Source organism: Pseudophryne corroboree, chromosome 7 (assembly GCF_028390025.1).
Source record: "Pseudophryne corroboree isolate aPseCor3 chromosome 7, aPseCor3.hap2, whole genome shotgun sequence".
NCBI lineage: Eukaryota > Metazoa > Chordata > Amphibia > Anura > Myobatrachidae > Pseudophryne > Pseudophryne corroboree.
Window position 1 is genome coordinate 71,041,966 of NC_086450.1, and position 26,727 is coordinate 71,068,692.

The 26,727-nt window shown below is 43.2% G+C and overlaps 1 protein-coding gene across 1 annotated transcript in view; it reads right to left on the bottom strand.

Moving 5' to 3' along the window:
* Positions 1–25,492, bottom strand: part of COL6A1 (collagen type VI alpha 1 chain) — an 80,848-nt gene extending 55,356 nt beyond the window's left edge. The window contains exons 1-14 of the mRNA XM_063933282.1: positions 25,174–25,492; positions 21,578–21,707; positions 15,059–15,259; positions 14,753–14,912; positions 14,536–14,658; positions 12,757–12,777; positions 12,611–12,631; positions 4,559–4,603; positions 4,424–4,477; positions 4,289–4,333; positions 4,172–4,198; positions 3,845–3,871; positions 2,358–2,402; positions 857–910 (exon numbers count right to left, since the gene is read on the bottom strand). Coding sequence (XP_063789352.1) covers positions 857–910; positions 2,358–2,402; positions 3,845–3,871; positions 4,172–4,198; positions 4,289–4,333; positions 4,424–4,477; positions 4,559–4,603; positions 12,611–12,631; positions 12,757–12,777; positions 14,536–14,658; positions 14,753–14,912; positions 15,059–15,259; positions 21,578–21,707; positions 25,174–25,354 — 1,134 coding nt within the window. The 5' untranslated portion in view covers positions 25,355–25,492. The remainder of the gene's footprint in view (positions 1–856; positions 911–2,357; positions 2,403–3,844; positions 3,872–4,171; positions 4,199–4,288; positions 4,334–4,423; positions 4,478–4,558; positions 4,604–12,610; positions 12,632–12,756; positions 12,778–14,535; positions 14,659–14,752; positions 14,913–15,058; positions 15,260–21,577; positions 21,708–25,173) is intronic.
* Positions 25,493–26,727: the final 1,235 nt, after the last annotated feature.

Below are 26,727 nucleotides of genomic sequence, written 5' to 3' on the forward strand. Positions count from 1 at the left end.
CCTGCCCCCCACTTTGACCATTGCTACGTCCCCTACTCTGTCCTGCCCTGCCTATTCTGTCCAATAGCTCTGTCCTACTGCATTCCGCCCCCTCAAATTCGGCTGCATACTTACCCATTCTATTCCTGGAAGGTCTACCTCCTCTCCACTAGGCTGAGGTCTGTCCTATCACTCTAGCAGTGGGAGCTGTTGGAGAGGAGGCACGCTCCCCAACTCCCACTGCACACACATGTTGGAGAAGGGACAGACCTTGGAAGATTATTATATAGATGCACCCGTAATAAAATCAGTGAGATATTTTCTTATAGCAATGTAGGAAGATTCAGCACAAACTTCAGATAAACACCAGTAGCATGGAGGATGATGTATCAAACAGTGAAAAGAGTGGAGAAGTTGCCCATAGTAATCAATCAGCTTCTGCCTATTAGTTTATAAAATTAACTTGATAAATAATACCTCAAAGCTGATTGATTGGTTGCTTGGTTTAACTTTTGCACTGGTTCAATTCTCCACTCTTTTCATTACCTTCAAGGGTGATCCTATAGTGCAGATCCAGGAGTGAGGTGGAGGGGGCTTGTCAATGCATTTCATATCATGATGCCCTGTCCACCACTGCACAATGCCGCAATTCGTAGCATCAGGTGGCAGCAGGCAGGGCGATGATGACAGAATCTACGGCAACTGACATCATCAACCCCTACTCTATCCACCTCAACAGGGAAGAGGAGGGTGCCCTGCTCTTCCTGAAGTCCATGAGAACTCCCTAAAATTAGTGAGTCTCCCTCAACATTGCAGAAGAGTACATAATGGCCTCAACAGAAAATGTCAAAATAGATGTAAGTGCATTAATATTTACCTCAAAACCTGGAGATCCTTTACAGCCGCCGAATCCAGGTACTCCGTCTCCCCCCTGTTAGAAATATACCAAATGGGACATGTATAAAGAAGCCTCAAAGCAGCTCATACTTCTCGGAACGGCTGCGTTTGTTAAATAGACAGATTCACCGCTTTCATACTCTCTCCAACTACTTGGACCATTAATACAAATATTGTAGATTTTTTTTAAAAACGTAATCTGAAAGCGCAGAAGTGATAGAAGAGTCGCATTTTAGCAAGTATGGCCGTTTTCCTGTTTTACATATATTGGCAACGTATGTAACGTTATATATAGACTTCATTTTTTTAACCTTGATGAAGAAAAAAATGCTGTTACATTACAGGCAATGTAGAAGACATTACTACTTCCACTACACCTTGAAAAATCTACACGGTTTTAAGCTATTCTCCCCTCCAACAAAACAATATCTGATTGAAATCATTTAAGTGCACATTACTGGACATAATTGCAAGTATCATGTTGTCAACGTGGAATGCTTTGGGCAAAAAAAGACAGAAATGGAGGGACGAAATCTCCCTCAGGAGCATATTCAGTCCAGGTCTGCAGGAAAACACAATTATAAAAGGCATAGCTCATCCCAGAGTGGAGATGCAGCTGACTGGTAATGGGGGTGAGGCCGGCACTTCTCATCATTAGGCTCCACCCCCCTCACAGCATAATGCCGTCAATTTCAAGTCTTTGAAGAGGCGAAGGGGCCAAAATGTCATATTAACTCTGCCCCATCCCCATGAACCAGTGATTTGCGGCATTATACTCCCCATAGTTTGCTAGGAAGTGGACGGGATGAGGAAGGGCCACTTTACACAGGGGTAAGGGGGAGTACTCTAACATTCAGAAATCTCCTGGATGTTCAAAGGAGAGAAGGCAAGTATACACAACACAGTTCAAATCTATGGCTTTTATTAAAAATACAAATAGGACTATGGAGTGGTCAATTGGCTTTGGGATGAGAGGGTGTAGTCCAGTGGTGAGGCCTGGACTGTCCAGGCTCAGAAGAAGCCACCTCTCTGTTCTTTTCAGATCACAGCATGGGGGCTGTGAAGGCTTCAGCAGCTTTTCTGTGTACTTAACCAAATGTTGCTATGGGTTCCGGCAATGCACCGTTTCACCCCAGCACTTTGACCAGTAGCTTTAATAAACTAATAAAAGGGACACGCTAATTTTTTTCAAATGGGGCACACTTTTACCCCTGGGTTTACATTTAGAAAGAGGACTGGTCTGCGAGGAAATAATCTATGCGGGACCCTGCAGTACAGAGCTCTGAGGATGGCCAGGTTACCCTCATCCAGAGCACAAATTTACTCCTTTGCAAAACAGATCATTCAATCAGTCTGACCTGATGTAAAAGCACTGAACGGCAGCCTGATTACATCGCAACAGGGACAAAAAGGCTCCTCAAAGCCAACAAGCTAGTTTACGCTAGTGACTCTCATTGTGTAGACATGTAATTAATACTCACTTTCTGTCCATCAATACCATCGATTCCTCTCTTTCCTTTGTCACCCTGTAAAAAAAATAAAAATATAGAACCTTTAGAAAATACATACAAAATTTAGGGAAACCATTGGAAGAAGGTCCTATATTAATAAGGTTAAGCACAAAAGTATTAATGTGAGGCAAGAAAAAGGCTATAACTGCAGGGTTGATTGATTGATTGATTGATTGATTGATTGTGTGGGGGGGGCATTAAGGGAAGGAAAGGAAAAGTTATACTTTGAATAGGTAGTTTGGTAAAGTGATAATGAAATGTTGGACTCCGGGCTAATGGCTGGATACAATGACGACAGAGTTCAGCCGGCATTCTGCACAGCCGCTGAATGCAGGCGTAATTACATCCGGCCCCAAGCAACAGAAAAACATGGAGAGAATTCTGTGAACTGGTGGCTACTGGTATACAGTATATTACTCCAGTTCATGGTTGGTAGGCAGGTTTTAAGATACATGGTAAAAATACAATCACATTATGGATGCTGTTCCGGTACTAGTTGGGGTTCACAGACCTTGTTCTTAACAATCTCACCTTAAACTAACAGCCTATGGTTGTATGCTACTTGAAATCACATTTTGTATTGTAGTCTTTATTAAGGTTATGGGACTTGTTCATAGTCGCTGTTGGATGGCAACAATGAGAAACTAAAGGGGCTATTGTTGCTACCAGTTGTCCCAGTGATCAAGTTACAAAGGCTGATGTTGGATGACTGAGGAATCACAGATTGGATGCACAGGGCTGAATAAGCTAGAGCAAAATGAAGCCATAATGTTGTTAATGATGTTAGTGCTTTTCCCTGTATATAGTCATTTGGTGATGAGGTTGTAGAGTGGCAGCCTATCACAGCTTAGGGCATGGATTTTGCAGGGTCACCTGAGTGATCTCTGTCAATCATCCCTCCTCTTGCCTGCTGGAAACCCTCCATCCCTTTTTGCGTGCTCTTTTTGTGTCTCGTTGTGGTGGCGGTAAGAATGGCTGCAAAGATGATGTGTTAGTTATTCCTTAGTTGAGTGCACTCTCCTCAGCTAATGATATATGATTGTCCCATCAGGGCATTTGGCATTGCCCATCCAGGTGTGTCTAATCTTGGAGAGTTGTACCCCAATGACAGAGTTTGGGAAGCATGAGTGTCTTGTTTAATGTGTCCATTCTTGTTGTCCATCACCACACTAACTTTAATCATTTGAAAGAAACGTAATCGTCAATCAAATTTTGACCAAATTTTCAGCCATCTCCTCTTCCCTTGTGTTCTGTTTCAGTAGATAAGTATGTTGTATATCTTTATGGTTATAACCACATTCATATCAACAGTGTGTAGGACATAGCATTCAAACAGAGATGGGCAACAATGGAAATACTGGTTTAGATGGCAATATAAAGATCATATTAATGCTTAATTATGAAACTGAGGAGGGACATGCAGTGTAAACTACTGCGTGAAGGCTGGGAATACTTACTTTTGACCCCTTTGCTCCTCTTCCACCCTGTCAGAAACAAAAAAAACAGGACAATGAGTAAATCAATCATAACGGATTACACTGTAAATCAGTAGGGATGTTAATCTTTAGTTATTCAATAGACCCCCTAGATTATGACCTCTACTACAAGCCACAAATGGAAAACTATTGTTTCTCAGCAGACACATTGAGGGCTTTCACATACAAATCCTCAAGGTCTCTGCTTGGTTCCATACAGTTACCCTTCCCCTTCAGCTACAAATATAGGTGGAGGACTCTTTCCGGGATAAAGTGTGGATAGCGAAGGACTCCCTGTGCCCAACTCACCTTTTCTCCTCTGACACCTTGGTCACCCTACAGAGGTAGAGAATAAAACACAGATTAAGGACCTGATCAATGAATCATCTACAGCGATGGGTTACAGGTACAGTACAGAGATCGTACCTTCATTCCCTGATATCCCACAGGTCCAATGTCACCTTGACGGCCCTGCAGAAAGACACACACAAGGTTCGATTTATATGTTCCAGCCATAGGGTATAAACACTATTCAGCATTAGCTCTAGGAAATGTACTCACAGGGTCTCCAGGTGGTCCACGGTCTCCGGGAAGTCCTGTCTTACCAGTTTCTCCCTAAAGATGCACAGACAGTAAGATGTAAGGAAAATTTGGTCACTTTTGGATTTCTACTACCCTCCTTGTTATACCCCTTACCTCTTCCCCTGGGGGACCTAGTGGTCCTGGAATTCCACGGGAAGGCTAAGGAAGAAAGAAGACAATATTAAAAGAAGGTCCTTGAAAACCGCCCTCCTCTTTAGTTACAAACTCCACGGTTGCAAATAAACTTGATTCTCTCTTCTATTAATTAAGCATAAACATATTTCGAATCAGGCTTTTGTACTCCGACTTAGTAGCAAGAAATCTAAGTTATGGGGTCCTACTTATTTAAATTGGGCCAAATAATTATCTCTCCAATTGCTAAAATATTGAAAGCTTTAGGTTCCTCCATGTTACAAGAAGTACATTTTACATTTATTAACAGGGCATATGTCTCACAAATACAGAGAAGTCATATATTTCCAGAGGAACCTGGTCTTTGCCGAAATGTAAGGCCTCACATGCAGATTTTATCCATAACATGTGGTCTTGCCCTAAGATCCGTCGATTCTGGTATAAGATTCTATCATTCATTAACCAGACTTTCAATCTATACTTATCATTCCATCCTATGCCACTGTTATGTGCCAACTTTAACAGATGGAAAACTGACTTTAACATAACGAACCTACTTCCTATCCTGACAATAATAGTCACAGTAGCCAAAAAGACAATTCTTCGCAAATGGTTAGATAAAACCGCACGCTTAGTCAGTGATGTTAAAGCTATTCTCCTCGATCTAATTTATTATGATCAAAGAGATACTTCTTCCGATTTAAAAAAGGGGGTTCAACGCTTTTACAAGAAATGGGATCCCTATATTGTGACCCTGCCTGACACAATTCAGTCATATATTGTGAAGATATTTGAATCCACCACATGGTTTATGTTGCGCCAAATTGATAAGTGGAGTTGTCTCTTCTTACAAGTCTCTTCTTACTGTCACGAACCGGTCTCTTACCTCTGCGGGTTCTGGGGTTCATCCGTTGCCAGTGCGGTTGCTCGCGGTGCTGTGCGCCCGTGTGGGGACACGGCGTGATCAATGGCACAGGTAATGCAGAGTCTGGGAACTGTGAGTGTGGGGACCAAATGGCCTAAGGCACTGCGGTGTGTCTGCTGTATAGGAGGTGGCCATGTTGGAGACCAAATAGCTAATACAGAGCACTTGTGAAAACACCTGTGGGCAGGTGTAAGCCAATCCCGTGCTTGTGCTGCCTTTAAGTAGGCTGGGATTATGTTACTCTGGGCCAGTGCTTTGTTGTATCAAAGCTGTGCTCTAGCTCTGAGCTCTCTCCGTGCATTCCTGTGTGATTCCCGTGGTCCAGATATCGCCTCCGTTCCCAGAGGTCCGTCTGCAGCCTTCACTGCTGAAAGATCCACCGGCTCTCCGCTGTGCTGTCAGTTAATTGCACTCCTATTGGAAATAGTTGGATTCCCAGTGTCCTGCATGAGGTTACCTTGTCAGTCTGCCTATCATTCAAAGTCTGGAGGATTCTGTTTCTCTCAGCTGTTCGTTTGTTCAGCTCTGCATTTAACCCATTCATCACCTTGTCTTCTACTACAGTTTCACAGTGATCTCCGGAACCCGCAAGTAACCCAATTCAGTACTTTTATTTGCTATGTTGTCATTACAAGGATAATTCATCACAGTCTCTCAGTTAACTCTCAAAGCTCCATTGCCAATTCTTACAGTTAATTCTCCATGTCTGCATTAACCAGTTAAACACAATCTGCAGTTCAGCATCAAAGCTTGTTTATATTTGCTATGTTGTCATAACAAGGATAATTCTTCAGTCTCTCAGTTAACTCTCAAAACTCCATTGCAAATCCTTACAGTTATCTCTTCATGTCTGCATTATCCAGTTAATAACATTCTGCAGTTCAGCATCAAAGCTTGTTTATATTTGCTATGTTGTCATAACAAGGATAATTCTTCACAGTCTCTCAGTTAACTCTCAAAACTCCATTGCAAATCCTTACAGTTATCTCTTCATGTCTGCATTATCCAGTTAATCATATTCTGCAGTTCAGCATCAAAGCTCGTTTATATTTGGACAATCCAACATTTATTCATCAGCTTGTTTTGCATATGTTTCCATGAACATTTCTTTTATGTATTTTTTAGTTTTCTCTTGCATATTATTCCTGCAATACTTCAGTATAATATGATGATTAACAACTTGTCAGTTAACTCTTTACTGAATTGTTATTTTGAATAAATATATGAATCGGAACTTTCTTCGTCCTCCCTGCTTTCTTCATAGCCCAGCACCTACACCTGTGGTTGGTCCCGGGTTAACGGATTCACAAAAACACCCAGACCTGACAGTAAGCACTGGCCACATGGATCCGTCAAGTGACCAATTCGCAGGAGGCGGTGCTACGTCAGATATCCTTTCCCGTCTGGAAAACCAGGAGTCTATACAGACACAAATAGTGCAGTTTATGCAAACTATGGCAGACCGTTTAGAGACTCTTCATACGGCTATTAAAACGTTCCAAGTCCAGATTCCAACCCCAGATGTCCCAGTTACCACTACAGCTTCTCCTGTGACGCTGCCTACGTCCCGCTTGCAGTTACCCTCTCCGAGTAAGTTTGACGGAACTCCAAAACTTTGCAGAGGATTCCTGAATCAATGCGAGATTCAGTTTGAACTGATGTCTGCCAGTTTCCCATCAGCTCGTTCTAAGGTTGCATATATTATTGCCCTCCTCTCCGGTCAGGCTCTGGAGTGGGCATCACCATTATGGGAGAGAGGTGATCCTATCCTCTCTAATTACAAAGAGTTCGTATCTTCCTTCCGGAGAATCTTTGACGAACCAGGCAGGACCACCTCAGCATCCTTGGAGATTCTCCGTCTACGTCAAGGTTTACGTCCTGTCAGTCAATATATTATTCAGTTTCGCACGTTGTCTTCAGAGTTAAACTGGAATGAGGAGGCCCTGATCGCCGCGTTTTGGAATGGACTTTCAGAAAGAATCAAGGATGATTTAACTATCCGGGATGTGCCAATTAAACTGGATGAATTGATTTCTCTCTGTAACAAACTTGATCTACGTTACAGGGAGCGATGTTTAGAGAAATCCAGGGCAGAGCGATCCAGTCCACGTGATCATCCTAGACCTCGACAAGATTCTTCATCACAGTCTCCAGTAATGACTGAAGAACCTATGCAGATTGGGCACTCTCGCCTCACAGAGGAGGAACGACTTCGTCGTCGACAGGGTAACCTCTGCATGTACTGTGGGTCCTCCGAACATTTAGTTAAATTCTGCAAACTCTGACCGGGAAACTCTCGCCTCCTAGCTTATTCAAGAGAGGTTAAGCTAGGAGTTACTTTAGAATCACGTTCTGGGAAAGAGCCAACCTTGTCTATTCAATTAGAAGTTCCAAGTTCTACAGTGAAAGTTTCAGTCCTCCTAGATTCCGGGGCAGCCAAGAACTTCATCTCCTCAGCCTTTGTCATACGGTCTAAAGTTCAAACCATGCCCCTGGAAGCAGCAGTTGCTGTTACAGCAGTGGATGGAAGTCGAATTCCAGATGGTATAATTACTCATCGAACCGTATGTCTCAAGATGAAAGTTGGTGAGCTCCATTCCGAATACCTCTCCTTCTACGTGATTCCCAAAGCCTCTCAAGATGTGATACTTGGTTTACCTTGGCTGCAGAAACATAATCCTCAACTTAATTGGCAAACCATGGAAGTCCTTTCATGGGGTAAATCTTGTACCAAGGACTGTGTAGCTACAATTGTACCTCTTCGGTCAATTAGCCTTTCCGATCTACCTCCGGTGTATCAATCCCTTGCGGATGTTTCCAGTAAGCAAGCAGCAGACTCTCTACCTCCTCATCGTGAATGGGACTGCCCAGTCGTCCTGGTTCCGGGCAAGACCCCTCCTAGGGGACAAATTCATCCGCTATCCATCCCAGAGACGCGAGCTATCCGGGATTGGTCCACTCCTACAACTCTCAAGGGGATTCAGCGATTTCTTGGCTTTGCTAATTTCTATAGGAGATTCATTAAGAATTATTCTACGTTAGCTGCTCCTATCACAGCCCTAACTCGCAAGGGAGCAAATCCTACGAACTGGTCTTCTGAAGCAATCAAAGCCTTCTCTGATTTAAAGCAAGCCTTTGTGTCAGCCCCCATTCTTCGACAGCCTGATTTGAATCATCCCTTTCTACTAGAGGTGCATGCATCTACAGAAGCAGTAGGAGCTGTGTTGTCACAAGTCTTTGAAGATAAAAAGGTCCATCCCTGCGGATATTTCTCCCGTAAGTTCCTCCCGGCAGAACGTAATTATGCAATCGGTGAGCAAGAGTTACTTGCCATCAAGTTGGCATTTGAGGAGTGGAGATACCTTCTAGAAGGAGCACAACATCGCATTACAGTTTATACTGATCATAAGAATCTTCTGTATCTGCAGTCAGCTCAGTGTTTGAATCCACGACAAGCTCGATGGGCGCTTTTCTTCTCACGATTTGATTTCAAACTCACCTATCGTCCAGGGTCTCAGAACAAAAAGGCAGATGCCCTTTCCCGGTCCTTTGCTTCTTCTGAATTAAATGATGCTACCACGAATCAAGCCATTGTGAATCCTACGTCCTTCTTAATGACTCGAACCTCTCCAGTTCCTCCGCCTGGCAAGACCTTTGTCGCCACAAGTCTTCGAAAACGGCTGCTTACCTGGGCTCACTCCTCTTCCTTCATGGGTCATCCTGGGGTTCTAAAGACTCTCAAATTTATTCAACAGTCTTATTGGTGGCCACGTCTCAAAGCCGATGTCCAAGAGTTTATAGCAGCATGTCCTAAATGTGCCCAACATAAGAGTCCAAGAAGTTCTCCACCAGAGTTTCATCCATTGCCAGCCCTAGAGGTTCCAGCAGCAGATCAAGAGCTTCAACGTCTATCTAGCATCTGGAGTTGTGTACGTAAGTCCTTGGTCAAAACTTCCGCTCGTTATAAATCTTTTGCAGATAGAAAACGTAAAGCTGTACCGAGTTACAAAGTGGGAGACCAAGTTTGGATTTCTACGCGCAATCTCAAGTTCAAAGTTCCTTCTAAGAAATTTGCTCCCAAGTTTATTGGTCCATTTCCCATTGTTAAGGTACTCAACCCTGTGTCATACAAAGTCAAGTTGCCACCGTCTTTGAGAATTCCTAACGCCTTTCATACATCTTTACTGAAGCCTTTGATTCTCAATAAGTTCCGTACTACCCAGTCCAAATCTCCTAAAGTTCACTCTTTGCAGAATGAGGAATTTGAAGTTAAAGAGATTGTGGACTCACGTTCCCGATATGGACATTTACAGTTTCTGGTCGACTGGAAGGGTTACGGTCCAGAGGAAAGATCCTGGGTTTTCTCTGAAGATGTTCATGCTCCAAGACTGGTACAGAAATACTTCTCCAAAAATCCTGCTAAGGTTCAAAGGTGTTCGGAGACCACCCTTAGAGGAGGGGGTACTGTCACGAACCGGTCTCTTACCTCTGCGGGTTCTGGGGTTCATCCGTTGCCAGTGCGGTTGCTCGCGGTGCTGTGCGCCCGTGTGGGGACACGGCGTGATCAATGGCACAGGTAATGCAGAGTCTGGGAACTGTGAGTGTGGGGACCAAATGGCCTAAGGCACTGCGGTGTGTCTGCTGTATAGGAGGTGGCCATGTTGGAGACCAAATAGCTAATACAGAGCACTTGTGAAAACACCTGTGGGCAGGTGTAAGCCAATCCCGTGCTTGTGCTGCCTTTAAGTAGGCTGGGATTATGTTACTCTGGGCCAGTGCTTTGTTGTATCAAAGCTGTGCTCTAGCTCTGAGCTCTCTCCATGCATTCCTGTGTGATTCCCGTGGTCCAGATATCGCCTCCGTTCCCAGAGGTCCGTCTGCAGCCTTCACTGCTGAAAGATCCACCGGCTCTCCGCTGTGCTGTCAGTTAATTGCACTCCTATTGGAAATAGTTGGATTCCCAGTGTCCTGCATGAGGTTACCTTGTCAGTCTGCCTATCATTCAAAGTCTGGAGGATTCTGTTTCTCTCAGCTGTTCGTTTGTTCAGCTCTGCATTTAACCCATTCATCACCTTGTCTTCTACTACAGTTTCACAGTGATCTCCGGAACCCGCAAGTAACCCAATTCAGTACTTTTATTTGCTATGTTGTCATTACAAGGATAATTCATCACAGTCTCTCAGTTAACTCTCAAAGCTCCATTGCCAATTCTTACAGTTAATTCTCCATGTCTGCATTAACCAGTTAAACACAATCTGCAGTTCAGCATCAAAGCTTGTTTATATTTGCTATGTTGTCATAACAAGGATAATTCTTCAGTCTCTCAGTTAACTCTCAAAACTCCATTGCAAATCCTTACAGTTATCTCTTCATGTCTGCATTATCCAGTTAATAACATTCTGCAGTTCAGCATCAAAGCTTGTTTATATTTGCTATGTTGTCATAACAAGGATAATTCTTCACAGTCTCTCAGTTAACTCTCAAAACTCCATTGCAAATCCTTACAGTTATCTCTTCATGTCTGCATTATCCAGTTAATCATATTCTGCAGTTCAGCATCAAAGCTCGTTTATATTTGGACAATCCAACATTTATTCATCAGCTTGTTTTGCATATGTTTCCATGAACATTTCTTTTATGTATTTTTGAGTTTTCTCTTGCATATTATTCCTGCAATACTTCAGTATAATATGATGATTAACAACTTGTCAGTTAACTCTTTACTGAATTGTTATTTTGAATAAATATATGAATCGGAACTTTCTTCGTCCTCCCTGCTTTCTTCATAGCCCAGCACCTACACCTGTGGTTGGTCCCGGGTTAACGGATTCACAAAAACACCCAGACCTGACACTTACCTTTGTACTATCTATCTCCTTATGTCTTTATGCCTATGTATAATTTTGAGCTGTGGTAATATGTATATTATTATATTTTTATATGATTAATACACCCATATTGACATTCTTTGCTTCGTTTTCAATATACGTCATAAACTGAACCTGTCAGACGATGCCTTAGGTATCTTTATTGTTGATAATGTCATGTGGAATCTGGTGCTTAATAGTATATATCTCCTCTTGTTTCCCCCAACTCTTCTCCCATTCCTATCCTCAATCCCTGTTCTTTTCTCACCCTGGAGCAGATGTACTAAGCCTGGAGAACAGGGCCGGATCTAGGGGGGGGGCGAAGGGGGCGACCGCCCCCCCAAACACAGTCATAGCCACGCCCACTTTTGAGCAGAAGAGAGCTCTCCTGGGAGAGCCTGAGGCAGAACGATGTGCTGCAGCTTATACCACAGCAGCACAGAGGAGCCAGGAGAGCAAGGGTTACAGAGCATTTGCTCCTCACTTGCTGGTGTGTGGGTACTAGGGCTAATAAATACAATTACCCCATAGCACAGTCACATGTACATAGAACAATCACGAAGCTCTATCTCAGTCTCACTCAAAAAGTTCAGTCAGAATTGAGAGAGGAGGAGTTAGGATTGCAGATGGGAGGAGTTGGGACTGTAGAGGGAGGAGTCAAGATTAAACAGTAAACCGCCCCCCCTAAAGAAAAGTCTAGATCCGTCCCTGCTGGAGAAGGGATAAAACGGTGATAAGTGAGAGGTGATAACGCACCAGCCAGTCAGCTCCTAACTGTAATTTTTCAAATCTGTTATGATTGGCTGGTGCGTTATCACCTTGCGCTTATCACTGCTTTATCACTTCTTTATCCCCTCTCCAGGTTAATACATCTGCCCCCTATTTTTACTCCTATCTGTTCTAAAAAGAAAAAAATCTTTGTTGACATTGAATTTTTGCTCGTACCATGTATCCTATACTTAAGAGTCTTGCTGACGACTAAAATGATGTAAGCTATTTTGTTATTGATATGAGACTCTTTGACAATGTTACAATAAAAATTGTTATACAAAAAGAAAAAAAAGAAAGTCCTTGAGAATTGTTGAAACACATTACAGCTGTCGGCATCCAATCTAGGTTTGTAAGAAGCCCATGTAATGGCGATGGCTGCTCTTAATAACTTTATCTGCGCGGTGAAATAGTGCATTGCAGAACACCCCCCCACAGACCACTTATAGCACCCTGCTTGTATGAACACCTTACCTGACACTCATAGGTGCAGCACTGCAATAGTGAGAGAAGAGAGAGAGTAGCGTTATCATGTTGTCATACAGGGCTGTCATGTATATTACTATATGTAATGATTCACATATACTTTTATACTTTAGATTACGTTTTGTGACACTTACCTCTTGTTCACCATTAGCAATCTGAAAAAGAAAGAAAGAAAGAAAGAAAGAAAGAAAGAAAGAAAGAAAGAAAGAAAGAATATAGATTATTGAAGCATCACACAATGCTGCAGCAGTATTACCTGGTCATTACTGAGTACCCAATAACAAGACTTCTAAATACTGAAAACAAATACCTGTTACCAGATAACTTCATACTTGCCTACTCTCCCGGAAGTTGCGGAAGGCTTCCGATTTTTGGAGTAGACCACCGCACCCCCAGAAGAGCAGTCAGATCTCCCGCATCCTGCCTGCACCTTAGTGAAGCGGGCAGGACGGAGAGATAATCTCTGGCATGTGTAGGTCCGTGGGGTGGGGGCGGGCCTAAAATGGCACAATTTGCATCACTTTAGCCCCGCCCCCTACCTGCACACCTGTGAATCACAGCATTTTCCCTGTGTGGGAGCGTGGCTTAATGATGTCACCGCACTGCCCCCTCCCCCCCGTGAGGAGAAATAAAATGTAGGTAAGTATGGATAACATGCAATACAAATATTAAGAAAAAAATGACCCTCTGTTGCTGAAATACATAGTACTACAATATATCTATATAATAATTGCAGGAGGTCTGTCCCATTTTCTCAATGAGCATCCTGCGGAATCCAGGACGTAGGCTCCAATGGCTCCTACTATGAGGGAAACGGGACAGATTTCAGGAAAGCAGGACAGGCCACCAGGGTAAGTAAGGGAGTGAGAGGGGAGAGGAGGGCAGTGGGAGGCGACTGGGGGGATGGGTCAGGAGTCAGGACAGTGAAGGGGACAGAACCATGATGGAGCATGTGTGTGTGTGGGTGGATGGCAAAGAGGGGGCGGGTCCAGCAGAAGTGGAGGGCAGGGCTGAGCAGGGGGCTTATGCCGGTATCTTAAAATACCTTTGATTGCATGAGTAATATTTATCATCCAAGAGCCACCAACTGGCTATCCACAGTACCTTAAAACCAGCCACACTGCCCATGCCACAAACCATGGGTCAATGTACTACAGAGTGCTTTCTTATGATTGCTGTTCTTTTGCAATCATTTCAAACTTCACACTATGGGCCTAATTTATATTTACACAAATATGATGTCTGGGGGTCTGCACAGACGCAAGGCCCATTGTGCGCATGTGCAGAACGGGTCTTGTGGCTTGCAGCCCTCTGTCAACCACAGCATGATTGGTATGTTACGGCATTTGGGGGGTGCGGGACCTGACACCGTTCTTCAAAACTGGGATGCGTCAGGTTCAGGGTCTGTGTCATCGGACGCACACTTAATGGACCCAGATATCCAGATCCAACCACCAGCATGAGTAAGCTTTAGATTACTTAGGCTGGCCGGTGCCTAAAACCATCGACAGCACTCGGATCCCCGCCTCCGGCTGCATTAGTATTTCAATGACACAGAATTGCACAGCCTTCTTCCTTGCAGCTGTGCAATCCTTACAGATATGAATCAGGCCCAATATACATTAAAAAGCTATAGTCTTATGTGCAATTTAATACACTATAAATCCAACCAGTGGTTCCACACACTCATACAAGTGGGTGGAGCTTATTACATTACATCTTCCTACCTATGTGATGTGTCACATAGCATAGTTAGTCTGTCACACTAAACCATTCTGTTTAGAGTGACTTGTGTTCAGGTGTATAGAATCCAAATGACAGAGAACAAAGGAAACATTTTCTAATTTCTTCTGGCTAGCAAAACAGATTTATATAAATGCTTACAATATATTTAGGACACACGTATTACTTACAATGGTTTCTATAATGGTATCAATGGTGCTTTCCATCTCCTGACTGGACAGGCCGGTAACACTGGTGGCTGTGAAGTTCCGTCGGTAGTTTGGATCGAAGGCGATGACACCGAGACGTGGTTCCTGTAGACATAACCAGAGAGGAGGTCATATATAATTTGCGCATCCTGTGGAAATATTGCTCTCTCCAGGTGCTGTGCTATCGTATATAACTTACCAGGTGGTTTGGTGAGATGGCGACAGAGAAGATTTTAATGTTTAGGTTTTTGGCTTCATTAGATGCATCTTCTAGACCTCCGCAGGGCTCCTTGTATCCTTCCAGGGGATGGCCATCTGTCACCACAACTAGGTACTTGTTATCGGACTGGTGAGACCCCCTATCAGGTGAGAATCGTGTTGGATGTCAATCGAACAGAACAAAATCTACCCATGTTGCGTACGGAAGATTTTTTCGAGACACAAAACATTTAAAATAAAAAATCCTACCTAGAAGTAATAGACGTTTACTGACTGTTATACTAACCCAATCATGATCTCCTCAATGCCCCTTTTGATGGCACAGTCAGTGTGGGTCCCTTTGCCGATGTACTCCACATTATCAACTTCCTTCTTCAGGGCGTCCCGGCCTTGGGGCAAATTGGTCAGGGACTTGATTAACTTGACTTCGTCACTGTAGTGCAAGGCTCCGGCATTCCATGCAAGGTTGCGATCACAGCGATAATACCTACAGTCACAGAGGTGTGATACAGTTATTGTGGCATACTGTAAAGTTGTGTTTTAGTTAGACCAGTTGTGGGATGTAAATTCTAATCTAGTGCTCATTGTCTGCAGGGTATAAATAGAGATGACATGTCACAAATGGAGACTACTGGCTCTTTCACAATAACATAAGGACATAAGGATGGTTTAATAACCAGAGGCTCCAATAAACATTTTGGGCCCTGGTACTGTCACTGTCACGTGTCTGTGTGTCTCCTAGTCCCCAGAGTACCCGTTACTCTTCCACCCTCTCACTTGTTAATAACTTTATTCATTTTAATACACAGTATTTGACGTACTTAGGTGTACAGGTCCTATACATAATCCTTTACTTCACTTCATTCAATATATAGAATTTAAATGGCCCAGTTACAATTAGTGATTTTATTATATGTGCCATTCTAGGCCTTATATTCATTGGCATTGACACAAGCCGGGATATTCAATTATCCCCGTCGGGTGATAAGTTTCGCCGGGATGGGGGGGGCTATCTAATTGGCCCTTATAAGCCGGCGCGTGCCCTGGCTTATCTAGGATTTTGTTTCACCTGCCTCCAGCAGGCGAAGCAAAATCCCCAATAACAGACCCGTTTTCTTCCGAAAACGGGGCTATTTCACCCGTTAACAGACAGGTTTCACTGAATATGTGTGTTTACGGGTGTAAAAGCACGTTTTACTGGCTGAGCTAATCGAATAGCCCGACCGCAGCACCCAAAGAAACATCTGGGGTTTTTACTCCCAATGTCTCTTCGGGGCAAATTGAACATCCGACAAAGTGGTTTACTATCCTTTAACAGACATGTTAATATGCCCCTTTCTATCCAATGCACACATACCCGTTTGCAGTTTTACATGTTTCTGTCATCAGTTGTGTTGCGCTGCAGTTTTTTTACAGTTGAAAAAGTCCCTTTGAAATGGTTTTGCCTTGTAAGTGATTGCCTCTTTTAAAAAATGTCTGAGTTCGTCCGGTATCCCGCACAGCCGCTGAACTCGGGCGGCATTACACCCTTAGTTTGGGCACAATAATTGTACATAAAAAATTATGCAAATATGGATGAGACCGTTACATAAAGAAAACTAGGCTAAAAAAAAAAACTTTTTTAAATTAAGTCCCCTGTCTCTTTATGGGTGGTTAGAGATGGAACGGGCACTATAGTGTAGTATCTTCTGGCTGGTGGTATAAAAAAGAAAGTGGTGCATGCGTACCAAAAATATGAGTATTATAACATTTTATAAAAATATACTACACATTGTGGATATATGTATATACCCACATGCGCTGCTGCTAAGCTGACCCATCCATGAGACATGGTATTTAAAGGAACAGCAGACTATTTGCCTTGTACGCACATCTAGCACGCTGACACTTTGTGGTTTATACCTCACCCCGTCAGGCCCAAAGAACATTTGGCAATATTATACTATTGTGTTCTCTTTTGTTTATTGTAACAATCTCTTCTATGAGATGTCTTCTAAGAGCACCATACACCCACTGAAACACCTGGAAGTCCTCCGATTGACCATAAAAGGAAGAAAACCCCATTACTGACAGAAAAGCAGATTTACGCATATTCTTTGTACGCGTTCACTAACAACACTTTTTGTTTATATCACTATGCAGCAGACACTACGCTATTAGGCACATGTTTAATAATTAATGAAATCCAGAAAACATGACCTGTTGGGGGTACTTGAGGAGTGAAGTTGAGACCCCTACTATAACCGTATCAATGACTATAGTATAGTTGTATACTGTGACTGTGTTATTTTCTCCCACGGTGTAACTAGTACACTCAGTGTTGGAGCAAGGCTATTTTGTACCACCACCTGAACGCGTGACATAATGACATGACCTAAACATGTGTCATTAGGATGCTCTGGGCAGCTGAACAAGCAGCCGGGTGCCTGCCACTTCCGGGCACCCTACACTGCAGGGCACATGCAGTAACCATGGGACAGCCTTGGTGCTGCCCGCTCGTTCTCCCCTAGTTACCGTATGGCTCACTCATTCCCTTATAGCGTTATAGCCATTGGCGTATCTATAATGGGTGCAGGTTGTGCAATGGGCGGCTCACCGTGCACACAGTGCACCCATTGATAATACTTACCTGTCTATTGACACCAAGGAGATCACTGTAAAAATGGTAGATCAGCTCATGCACAGTACACTACTAGCGAGTGATGGTGGCCCTGCATGGAGGCTGCACATGTGCCTCCTCCTCACTTAATCCTCCCCTGTTCAGATCATCTTTGGTTTTTAGCACCAGTGCACCTAGATAATAAGCCTGGGCCATTTACAGGTGTCGCGTAATGGTCACGTGGACCTGGGTTTGTGGGAAGGCAGAAATATCTAACATTGTTATGACGGCCCTCATTCCGAGTTGATCGCTCGCTAGCTACTTTTAGCAGTCGTGCAAACACATTGTCGCCGCCCACGGGGCAGTGTATTTTCGCTTTGCAGAAGTGTGAACGCCTGTGCAGCCGAGTGGCTGCAAACACATTTTGTGCAAAACAAGACCAGCTCTGTAGTTACTTATTCTGTGCGATGATTGCTGCGACGAGTGACACGGTAGTGACGTCAGATACCCGCCCAGCCACGCCTGCGTTTTTCCAAACACTCCCAGAAAACGGTCAGTTGCCACCCAGAAACTCCCACTTCCTGTCAATCTAGTTGCGTTCGGCTGTGCGTTTGGAATCGTCATTAGAACCTGTGCAAAGCCACAAAGCACTTCGTACCCGTACGACGCACGTGCGCATTGCGGAGCATATGCATGCGCAGAATAGCCATTTTTTTAACTGATCGCTACGCAGCTAACAACAGCAGCTACTGATTAACTCGGAATGAGGACCGACATACTGTAAGAAGTCTAAATATCTGCCAGAAGAAACAGTCTTCTGATGGGCCGGATTAGCCGGCATGATGAGAAGATCACGTTCCCATGACTTATGGCACGCCCCCATGCTGCATGGTCATGCCCCATGACCTGTTACCACGCCCATGTGACTCATGGCCACACCCCCTTTTCCGTAAAAAAATACCTGGTCCAATTGATGCCACCAGTCTGTAACTGGCTCAGCGTCATTTCTTAAATTAATCACGAGTGGGCACATAAATCAACTCACAAAACTAAGTGGACATCAGATCTTTATTATATAAAACCTGTAAGTGAGTCTGGTGCATTTTTATATTGGACAAAGCACAAAAAAGTGCTATTGGGTGCCATAAAATCTGGGTCTTCACAAGCTGAGAGCTGGCACAAAACTCTTTTCCAGAGTGACAATGGGTGTGGGACACTGCACAAAGCAAGTAATTCTCCTAAATATGCTCCCTCTTCTCCGCTTTTACTCATTTTAATAATCCAACAGTGTGTGTACTCCATACTCAGCAAGTGACAATGGGGCAGATGTATTTAGCCTGGAGAAGTGATAAAGCAGTGATAAGTGCAGGGTGATAACGCACCAGCCAATCATATATTGGAGCTGATTGGCTGGTGCGTTATCACCTTTCACTTATCACTGCTTTATCACTTCTCCAGGCTTAATACATCTCACCCAATATTGCTCCAGCCAACTCCTCGTATCTACCCAGGGGCACATCTCTGGTATGCCGGAATTACATTGAGTGGCCACATCCAGAAAGTAATAGTGGATGAAGACTGGCAATATTGCAACAGAGTTGATCGCAGCAACAAATTTGTTAGCAGTTGGGCAAAACCATGTGCACTGCAGGTGTGGCAGATATAACATTTGCAGAGAGCGTTAGATTTGGGTGGGTTTGGTTATTTTGTTTCTGTGCAGGGTAAATACTGCCTGCTTTATTTTTACACTGCAATTTAGATTTCAGTTTGAACACACCCAACTCAAATCTAACTCTCACTGCACATGTTATATATGCTCCCCCTGCAGTGCACATGGTTTTGCCCACCTACTAACAAATTTGCTGCTGCGATCAACTCTGAATTACCCCCATTGTCTGATCAACAGTACACTGATAGAACATATTCACTGATTGCATACTTCCCAACATGGGCCCTCATTCCGAGTCGTTCGCTCGGAAAATTTCTTCGCATCGCAGCGTTTTTCCGCTTAGTGCGCATGCGCAATGTCCGCACTGCGACTGCGCCAAGTAAATTTGCTATGAAGTTTGGATTTTTACTCACGGCTTTTTCTTCGCTCAGGCGATCGTAGTGTGATTGACAGGAAATGGGTGTTACTGGGCGGAAACAGGCCGTTTTATGGGCGTGTGGGAAAAAACGCTACCGTTTCCGGAAAAAACGCAGGAGTGGCTGGAGAAACGGGGGAGTGTCTGGGCTAACGCTGGGTGTGTTTGTGACGTCAAACCAGGAACGACAAGCACTGAACTGATCGCAGATGCCGAGTAAGTCTGAAGCTACTCTGAAACTGCTAAGAAGTTTGTAATCGCAAAATTGCGAATACGTCGTTCGCAATTTTGAGTTGCTAAGATTCACTCCCAGTAGGCGGCGGCTTAGCGTGAGCAACTCTGCTAAAATCGCCTTGCGAGCGAACAACTCGGAATGACCTCCATGACCTCCAGGAGGGACAAAATGCTCTGCTTCTGGACTTTTCTCTTAAGTTATGATTGCAGGCACCTGTGTTGAACAGGTTAATGGATAAGAAAGTTGTTTCAGCACAGGTGATGGCAATCATAAATTAAGGGGGTAATTCAGAGTTGCTCGCAGCAGCAAATTTGTTAGCAGTTGTGCAAAACCATGTGCACTGCAGGTATGGCAGATATTACATTTGCATCAAGCACTATAATTTGATATCAAAGGGGGCGTAGCACCTGTCAAAATCAATTAAGAGTGATAGAAAGGTGCTCTCTATCTACTATTATTGTATAGTACAGATGAGTAACCTGCAGTTTTCCAGGCTTTGTGGGACTACAAGTCCTAGCATGCTCAGACTGACAGTACCACAAAAGAAGGTAACACATTTTGTTATTCGTTTTTTTCTCTAAGTGTTGTGATAAAAAAGCAGTGGTGGACTATGTGGGATGAAGAAGAGACCATGCAACTCTTTTATTTACTTCATTATAATAAATATTTTTGGAATGTTTATTGCATTCAGTTAATATATATTTATGTTACAGGTCTATGTGGCATGTTATTTCTAGCTTACTTAGACATTATGGAAAGATAGGGGTCATCTGGACCTCTTCTGCATTGTGCATGGAACTCAGGTGATGCAAAGCTGCAGTTCCAGAGAGTCATTCATTCATTATCAGTTCTCCACTGTCTCGACCAGCCATGAAAACTGCCATTGCTGGTTTAATAGTGTCACCAGTCCTTCTCTGACTTTTCTAATAGTGTCACCAGTCCTTCTAAAGCTGGTTTCTCCATATCCTTGGACTGTGAGGGTCTGGATTATATTAAAATGCACTGGCATTCCCCTCCCCCTTATCTGAGCTCCAGGAACTGCATCCTGGGAGGAGACATAGTGGTTCGGCATTAAACTGCTCGAGGAGAGCTTGCAACTTCCTACTGATCCACTAGCCCATCTGCGGAATGCTGTATTCCCAGAAAGAACAGTTCCCAGGTCTCAAAGCATTTGCACAAGTCCTGCCATAGGCCCCATACATGACAAGCTTCCCATGATAAAACATCTGCCATTTTGCAGAGTTAGAAATAATACAATTAAATTGATCAAAATACAAACACGCTTCTATCCCTATGTTGAAGAAAATATTTCTTAAAAAAACTATTTCACAAAGCCCAGCACCAACCAAATACCAAGGAACAATTATGAGTTCCTGAATGCCCAACATATTGAGACTTATTGTTGCAACGGAACCTGAATAGGGTCAGGTCACCCACTGCTGAGGTGTACAGTACTACACAGGCAAAGATAACCACTGTGTGTCAGTTTATGAACTACTTATTTTTATTTCTTCCTTGAAAGCCCATTATTCTCAGCTCCAGCACAGCCATAATGCAGTGTGTAGCTACTGAGGTAGAAGCTGGAATGGAGCCAGGCAGCTGAGAAGGCACATCAGGCCCAGTGTGGCTTCTAAACATCAGGACTGCAGAGACTTCAGGTGGGCCCGGGTGATGGGAGAGGCCTAGCCACTAGAGTGGCACAGCTAGTGGGCACAGCTTGTTGTAAACACAACTTTGGTGGGCACTGCCAGAAAGCTGAATCACACACATGGTGGACGAGGCTGCACTATTGTGGGATATGTTCCCCTACAGAGGCCCAGGCCTGGCTAAATTTGTATATAATAGTACATAATAGTGCCCCTTTAACATCTCATTTGGAAATGTTACCTTGTTGTGAGTTTGTCTATAAATTGTTTGGTAAATTCCTTGACTTGGGTCACAAGAGTCTTGAATGGTTTCACACGAAGAGCAACACTTTCTGAGGTGTCCAACACGAAGAAGATATCCACGGGACAGTCTGCGGGCAAAGAAATGGTAGATCAATGAATATGACCCCAATAATTAAGATGAAGCATTGCACAGTCCCTCATTGTTTTATTATTAGACACTGACAAACAGTACTGTGTTACACACAAAAACATTTTTTACATAAATATCCAGCAACGGTACAATTTACTCAATTACCAAATAAACTGCTGCCCTGGCAAGCTCCACCCACCTGTTGTTTAAAATACTGCATATAGACCCAGCCATTTTGTGTCACTGTTAAATCACCCATTGGGGTCCAACATATCTGCTTCCAATGTGAGTTGGAAGGGGAATCTTGAAAGTACATCTAGCATGCTACAGTATATTGCACATGCCATTGCCATACTCCCTAGAATGACCAGGAGACTCCTAAATTGTGGGAGCGCTCTACCGGGATCCCAGGAGAGCAGACCAACCTGCCGTATCCAATCAACTTCTGCAGTGAAGTGAGATGGGTGGCGCCAGGATAATTTGCTGCAAATTAAATCAATATAGCCACGATTCTCACTAGAAATGCGCAAATCACATTTTCCGCTGGCACCGCCCCCACCACGATCTCCTATAAGGAAGACCCACTATGTCAACAAATATGGTCACTGTATGTTCTCAGTATCAGAAGAAGGTAAAGCATAACACTATAAGGAATGAATATATATATATATATTATGCATATATATATATATATATATATATATATATATATAGTGTCGTGACGGGAACCAAAGATGAGCCAAGCAGCTGCCATGGTTGTTGTGTTTTCAAATGTGAGGTGCTGGACACAGCATGACTCCTTATTTATGATAAAAAAAAATACATATACTATTTCAGTCTCTATTTGCGATCAATTGGAAATAACACAGATTGCTATTGTGAGGAAACTCGCCTTAACTGAGGTGTCTAAAATATCAGCTCAATACCACATGCACACAGGGTGCCATTTTGTTAAACTTAGGTCATTTAAGAAAACTGGTGCACAGTAAAATGACAGTGAGCCTGCATGTTTGAGTGTATAGTATTTGACAAGATGGATGTTGAGAAAGTGAAAATGTTGTATAGACATAGCTGTAATATTTACCCTTTTAACCATCCTTTTATTTCCTAATTCAAGGCGTGAGTCAGGCAAAATGGCTGCCCACATGAGTCTTACTTCAATGATTTGATAGCAGATATTACAAAATGGCCGCCACCATGAACATAACAAAATAATTAGGCAATGGGAGAATACCTGCGTTGTTAAGATTAGCTAGTATTCTCTAAGGTGGACATCAATGTACTGTATATGAGCACTTGAAACACAATGAATGAACCATTCTGGAGGTTTGTATTACAATGCCAAATGTATAGTGTTTTGTAGCTTAATACCTGCTTGTTACCTGTGAATACGCCAGATTTGTTCTACCTACAATTTATACAACTGGCAAAATAGAAAATAACAAGTTATTTGTACTATTTAATTGTAGGCAGGCATTTTCCCTTAAATTCAGATAACAGTGGTACTATAGACCTCTAGAAATAAAAGCTATGCCTTAATTCAATAAGATGCCTGGAACTCAGCAGCAAAGTCACATTTCTGACTAATACAACCAATAGGGACACCTGATACGTAATGTAGACATGTCTTCTGCACCTTAAACAAGTCTCCTAACATTTCCAAATGCCAAAGTAGGAAACGTATGGTATTATACATAGGCAGGAATACCAACCTTCATAGACAAAACAAAAAAGTGCTACAGTACCTCTGAATGCAATGGTCACATATACAACCCAGCTGTAATAGTAATGTAATGCTGAGCTAGTAGCATCACTTTTATGTTTAATAAGTAATAAATGCTACACAGGGACACAGTCAGTGCAAGCTTCACTAGCTAACAGTGTTCTTTATACATGTGCTATATGTTTGTATTGGGAATATTTCCATTACTGGTGTCACCGAGCAATAACTGTCATATGGCTTATTGTGTGCATACAACAGAATGGAACACTTATTTTCCCAGGATTCTGTCTTCTGGTGGCCCTGGATCAGTAGTTCCTCTTGGAATATACATTATATATATATATACATTATATATGTATATATATATATATATATATATATTAGCTGTACTGCATTTCACATAAAAAAGAAAGGAGGGATGACAAATGTAAGCAAAGTAGGAATAGAAGATGTATGTCCGGGGGTGTCTTAGTGCCTGCTTCAGGAACTTGGAAATACGGTACCTTTGTATAATATAGTACACAGTGTACAATGTTAGTTGATTGTAATAGAGCAGGCCATATATATTTAATGTAAACATGACAAAAGTGTTATTATAGATATGTGGAGTTCTGTTTTATGTATGTATGTATGTATATATATACTGTATGTACAGTATGTACTGTATTTAAGTATGTATGTATGTATGTATGATTGCACTGTATGTATGCATGTATGTATGTATGTATGTATATATATATATATATATATATATATGTACTGTACTGTATGTATGTATGTATATAGTGTATATATATATATATATATATATATGTATGTATGTATGTATATAGTGCAGGTAGCAATTAGAGAGAAATAGAGAGAAATAGACACATACTGGACCCAAAAGTGCAATGCAAGCACCTAATGCTAAATTCATGTCCTGAAGAGCTTTCACTCTAACGTAATTATGTCTGTGGCCGCTGACACAGTGGCCTACCCATGACACACAGTAAGTGCATGGCATGACAGTATGTGTACATTTTGAGCAATGCTCAGATTATGGGACCGGTACTAAATAAAATATTCAGCTGTAAAACTTCCTTTTCCAAAAAATTGCTAGTGAAAGCTACACCCTCTTTTGTTCCCCCATTGTAGTACAAAGGTATTATATTCCATTATGGTCCAACTCCTCCCACTGCTCCAACAAGCTCATTGCTCCTCCCACAAGTATCTTTCAACGACAAACTGCAGAATTTCAGATTACAGATGTGGGTGGATGATACCTATTCGCAGTCTGAGAGATCTGTCTTAAGGACACAGCTAGCTCTCTGTATACAATAATATTGCTAACACTGAAAGAGAACACAAAATAATGTTACTTAGAGAAGTTTTACAAGGAAGTTCCAAAACAAAGAACTGTAAAATATCAGAAGCTCACAGTACAATTCCAGGTGCTCTGCAGCCGTTACACAGCCTTGTAACCAGTAGGACGATGTTTAAAGACAGGCAAACTTCTATGGGAGAACTACACATGCCATAATGACATACCACCCTGGGACTTGTAGTTCCACAAGAGCCACATATAGCTTAGGTGGAGGTGGCATATGGTCACTGAGGACCAGGGTATCGCATGCAGGCTATAAAGTAATGATGTGACATGTATAGGTGACAGTGTAACAAGGTCTAATCAATGTAAAATCTGTGTAACACAAACGTCCAGTGATCAAGGGCTAAGGGAAGCAGCATCCTCTACTGTTACCTTGGTAGGAAGATCTGGGTCTGTCCGGGTCAAAGCCAATGATAGTGCTGTTAGGTCCAGTGGCAGGTTGAGAGGGGTCCTTGATTGGGTCCTTGATGCCCCCCTGCTGAGCGATGCCCCCTTCAAACAGAAGGCAGAGGTGCAGCAGGGCCAGTGGCAGGAATCCCCGCAGCATCTTCATGGTAGTGATCCCCTGCAGGAGGGGAGTGAGAGTCTCAGTGAGTGCCCAGCAGTGCAGCAGCAGAGAGGGCTAACAGGGATGGGGAGTGCTGCTGCTGCTGGCTGAGTGCTGGCTGGGAGGGAGGGGGGAGTGCTGCTGGATGGGACTCAGAGGGTGGAGTGTCAGGGGCTGGTTATTGGGGAAAGGAGTAACTTACAGACTATGAGGCTGACAGAGGAGTGCCATGGCCAGACAGTGTCCCACCACCACCTTCCTCAGGTCTATGCCTGGTGGGGCTGGCTGGGGGGGTGCTGCATTGTGTGAGAATTGGGGGGGTCAGGGCTTGTACAGTATGTGTCATGGTAATATAGTATGAGGGATAATGCTGACATGGAAGAGGAGTGACTGCATTTCCATGAGTAATAATAGTATTACTATTACTGCATTTGTTAATATTATTATTACTACTATTTTAATTATGTCTGAAAAGTACAAAAAGTAACTAAAGATCATGACTTGTTAGTAAATGAAATGTTAGTAAATGCACAGAGGCAATGAGCAAAATACTGGACCTATGTAAATGAGATAAAAAGAGAGTTTGACATAAAGGACACTGGGGGAAATTTATCAAAGCTTGGTGAGGGAGATAAAGTGGAGAGTGATAAAGCACCAACCAATCAGCTCCTACCTGCCATGTTACAGTGTTTGAAAAATGACAGGAGCGGATTGGTTGGTAGATTATCTCTCTCCACTTTATCTCCCCCCAAACTTTGATAAATCTCCCCCCTGATTTTGAATCGCACACAGGTCAGTGCTGCAATCTGATAGTTGCTGCCTATGGGGGAGTGTATTTTCACTTTGCAAGTGTGCGAACGCTTTTGCAGCCGACGGCACAAAAAAGTTTTTTGCAGTTTCTGAGTAGCTCTGGACTTACCCAGCCACTGCGATCACTTCAGTCTTTTTGGTCCCGGAATTGACGTCAGACACCCGCCCTGCAAACGCTTGGACACGCCTGCATTTTCCCAAACACTCCCAGAAAACGGTCAGTTGACACCCACAGATGCCCTCTTTCTGTCAATCACCTTGCAATCGGCTGTGCGAATGGATTCTTTGTTAAATCCATCGCCCAGCACCGATCCTCTTTGTACCCATACGACGCGCCTGCGCATTGAGGTGCATACGCATGCGCAGTTTTGCAGAGAATGAACCTGATCGCAGCGCTGCAAAAAGTTGTTAGCGAGCGATCAACTCGGAATGACCCCCATTGTGCGGCCGCTTCTCGCTGTCCCTAAAATGGGCATTTCTGGGTGACATTTGGGCGGCTACCCTGCGAAGGCACACAAGACACCCATTTCATGAGAGCGTGGTAGGCGTGATACCATACCATGGGACCT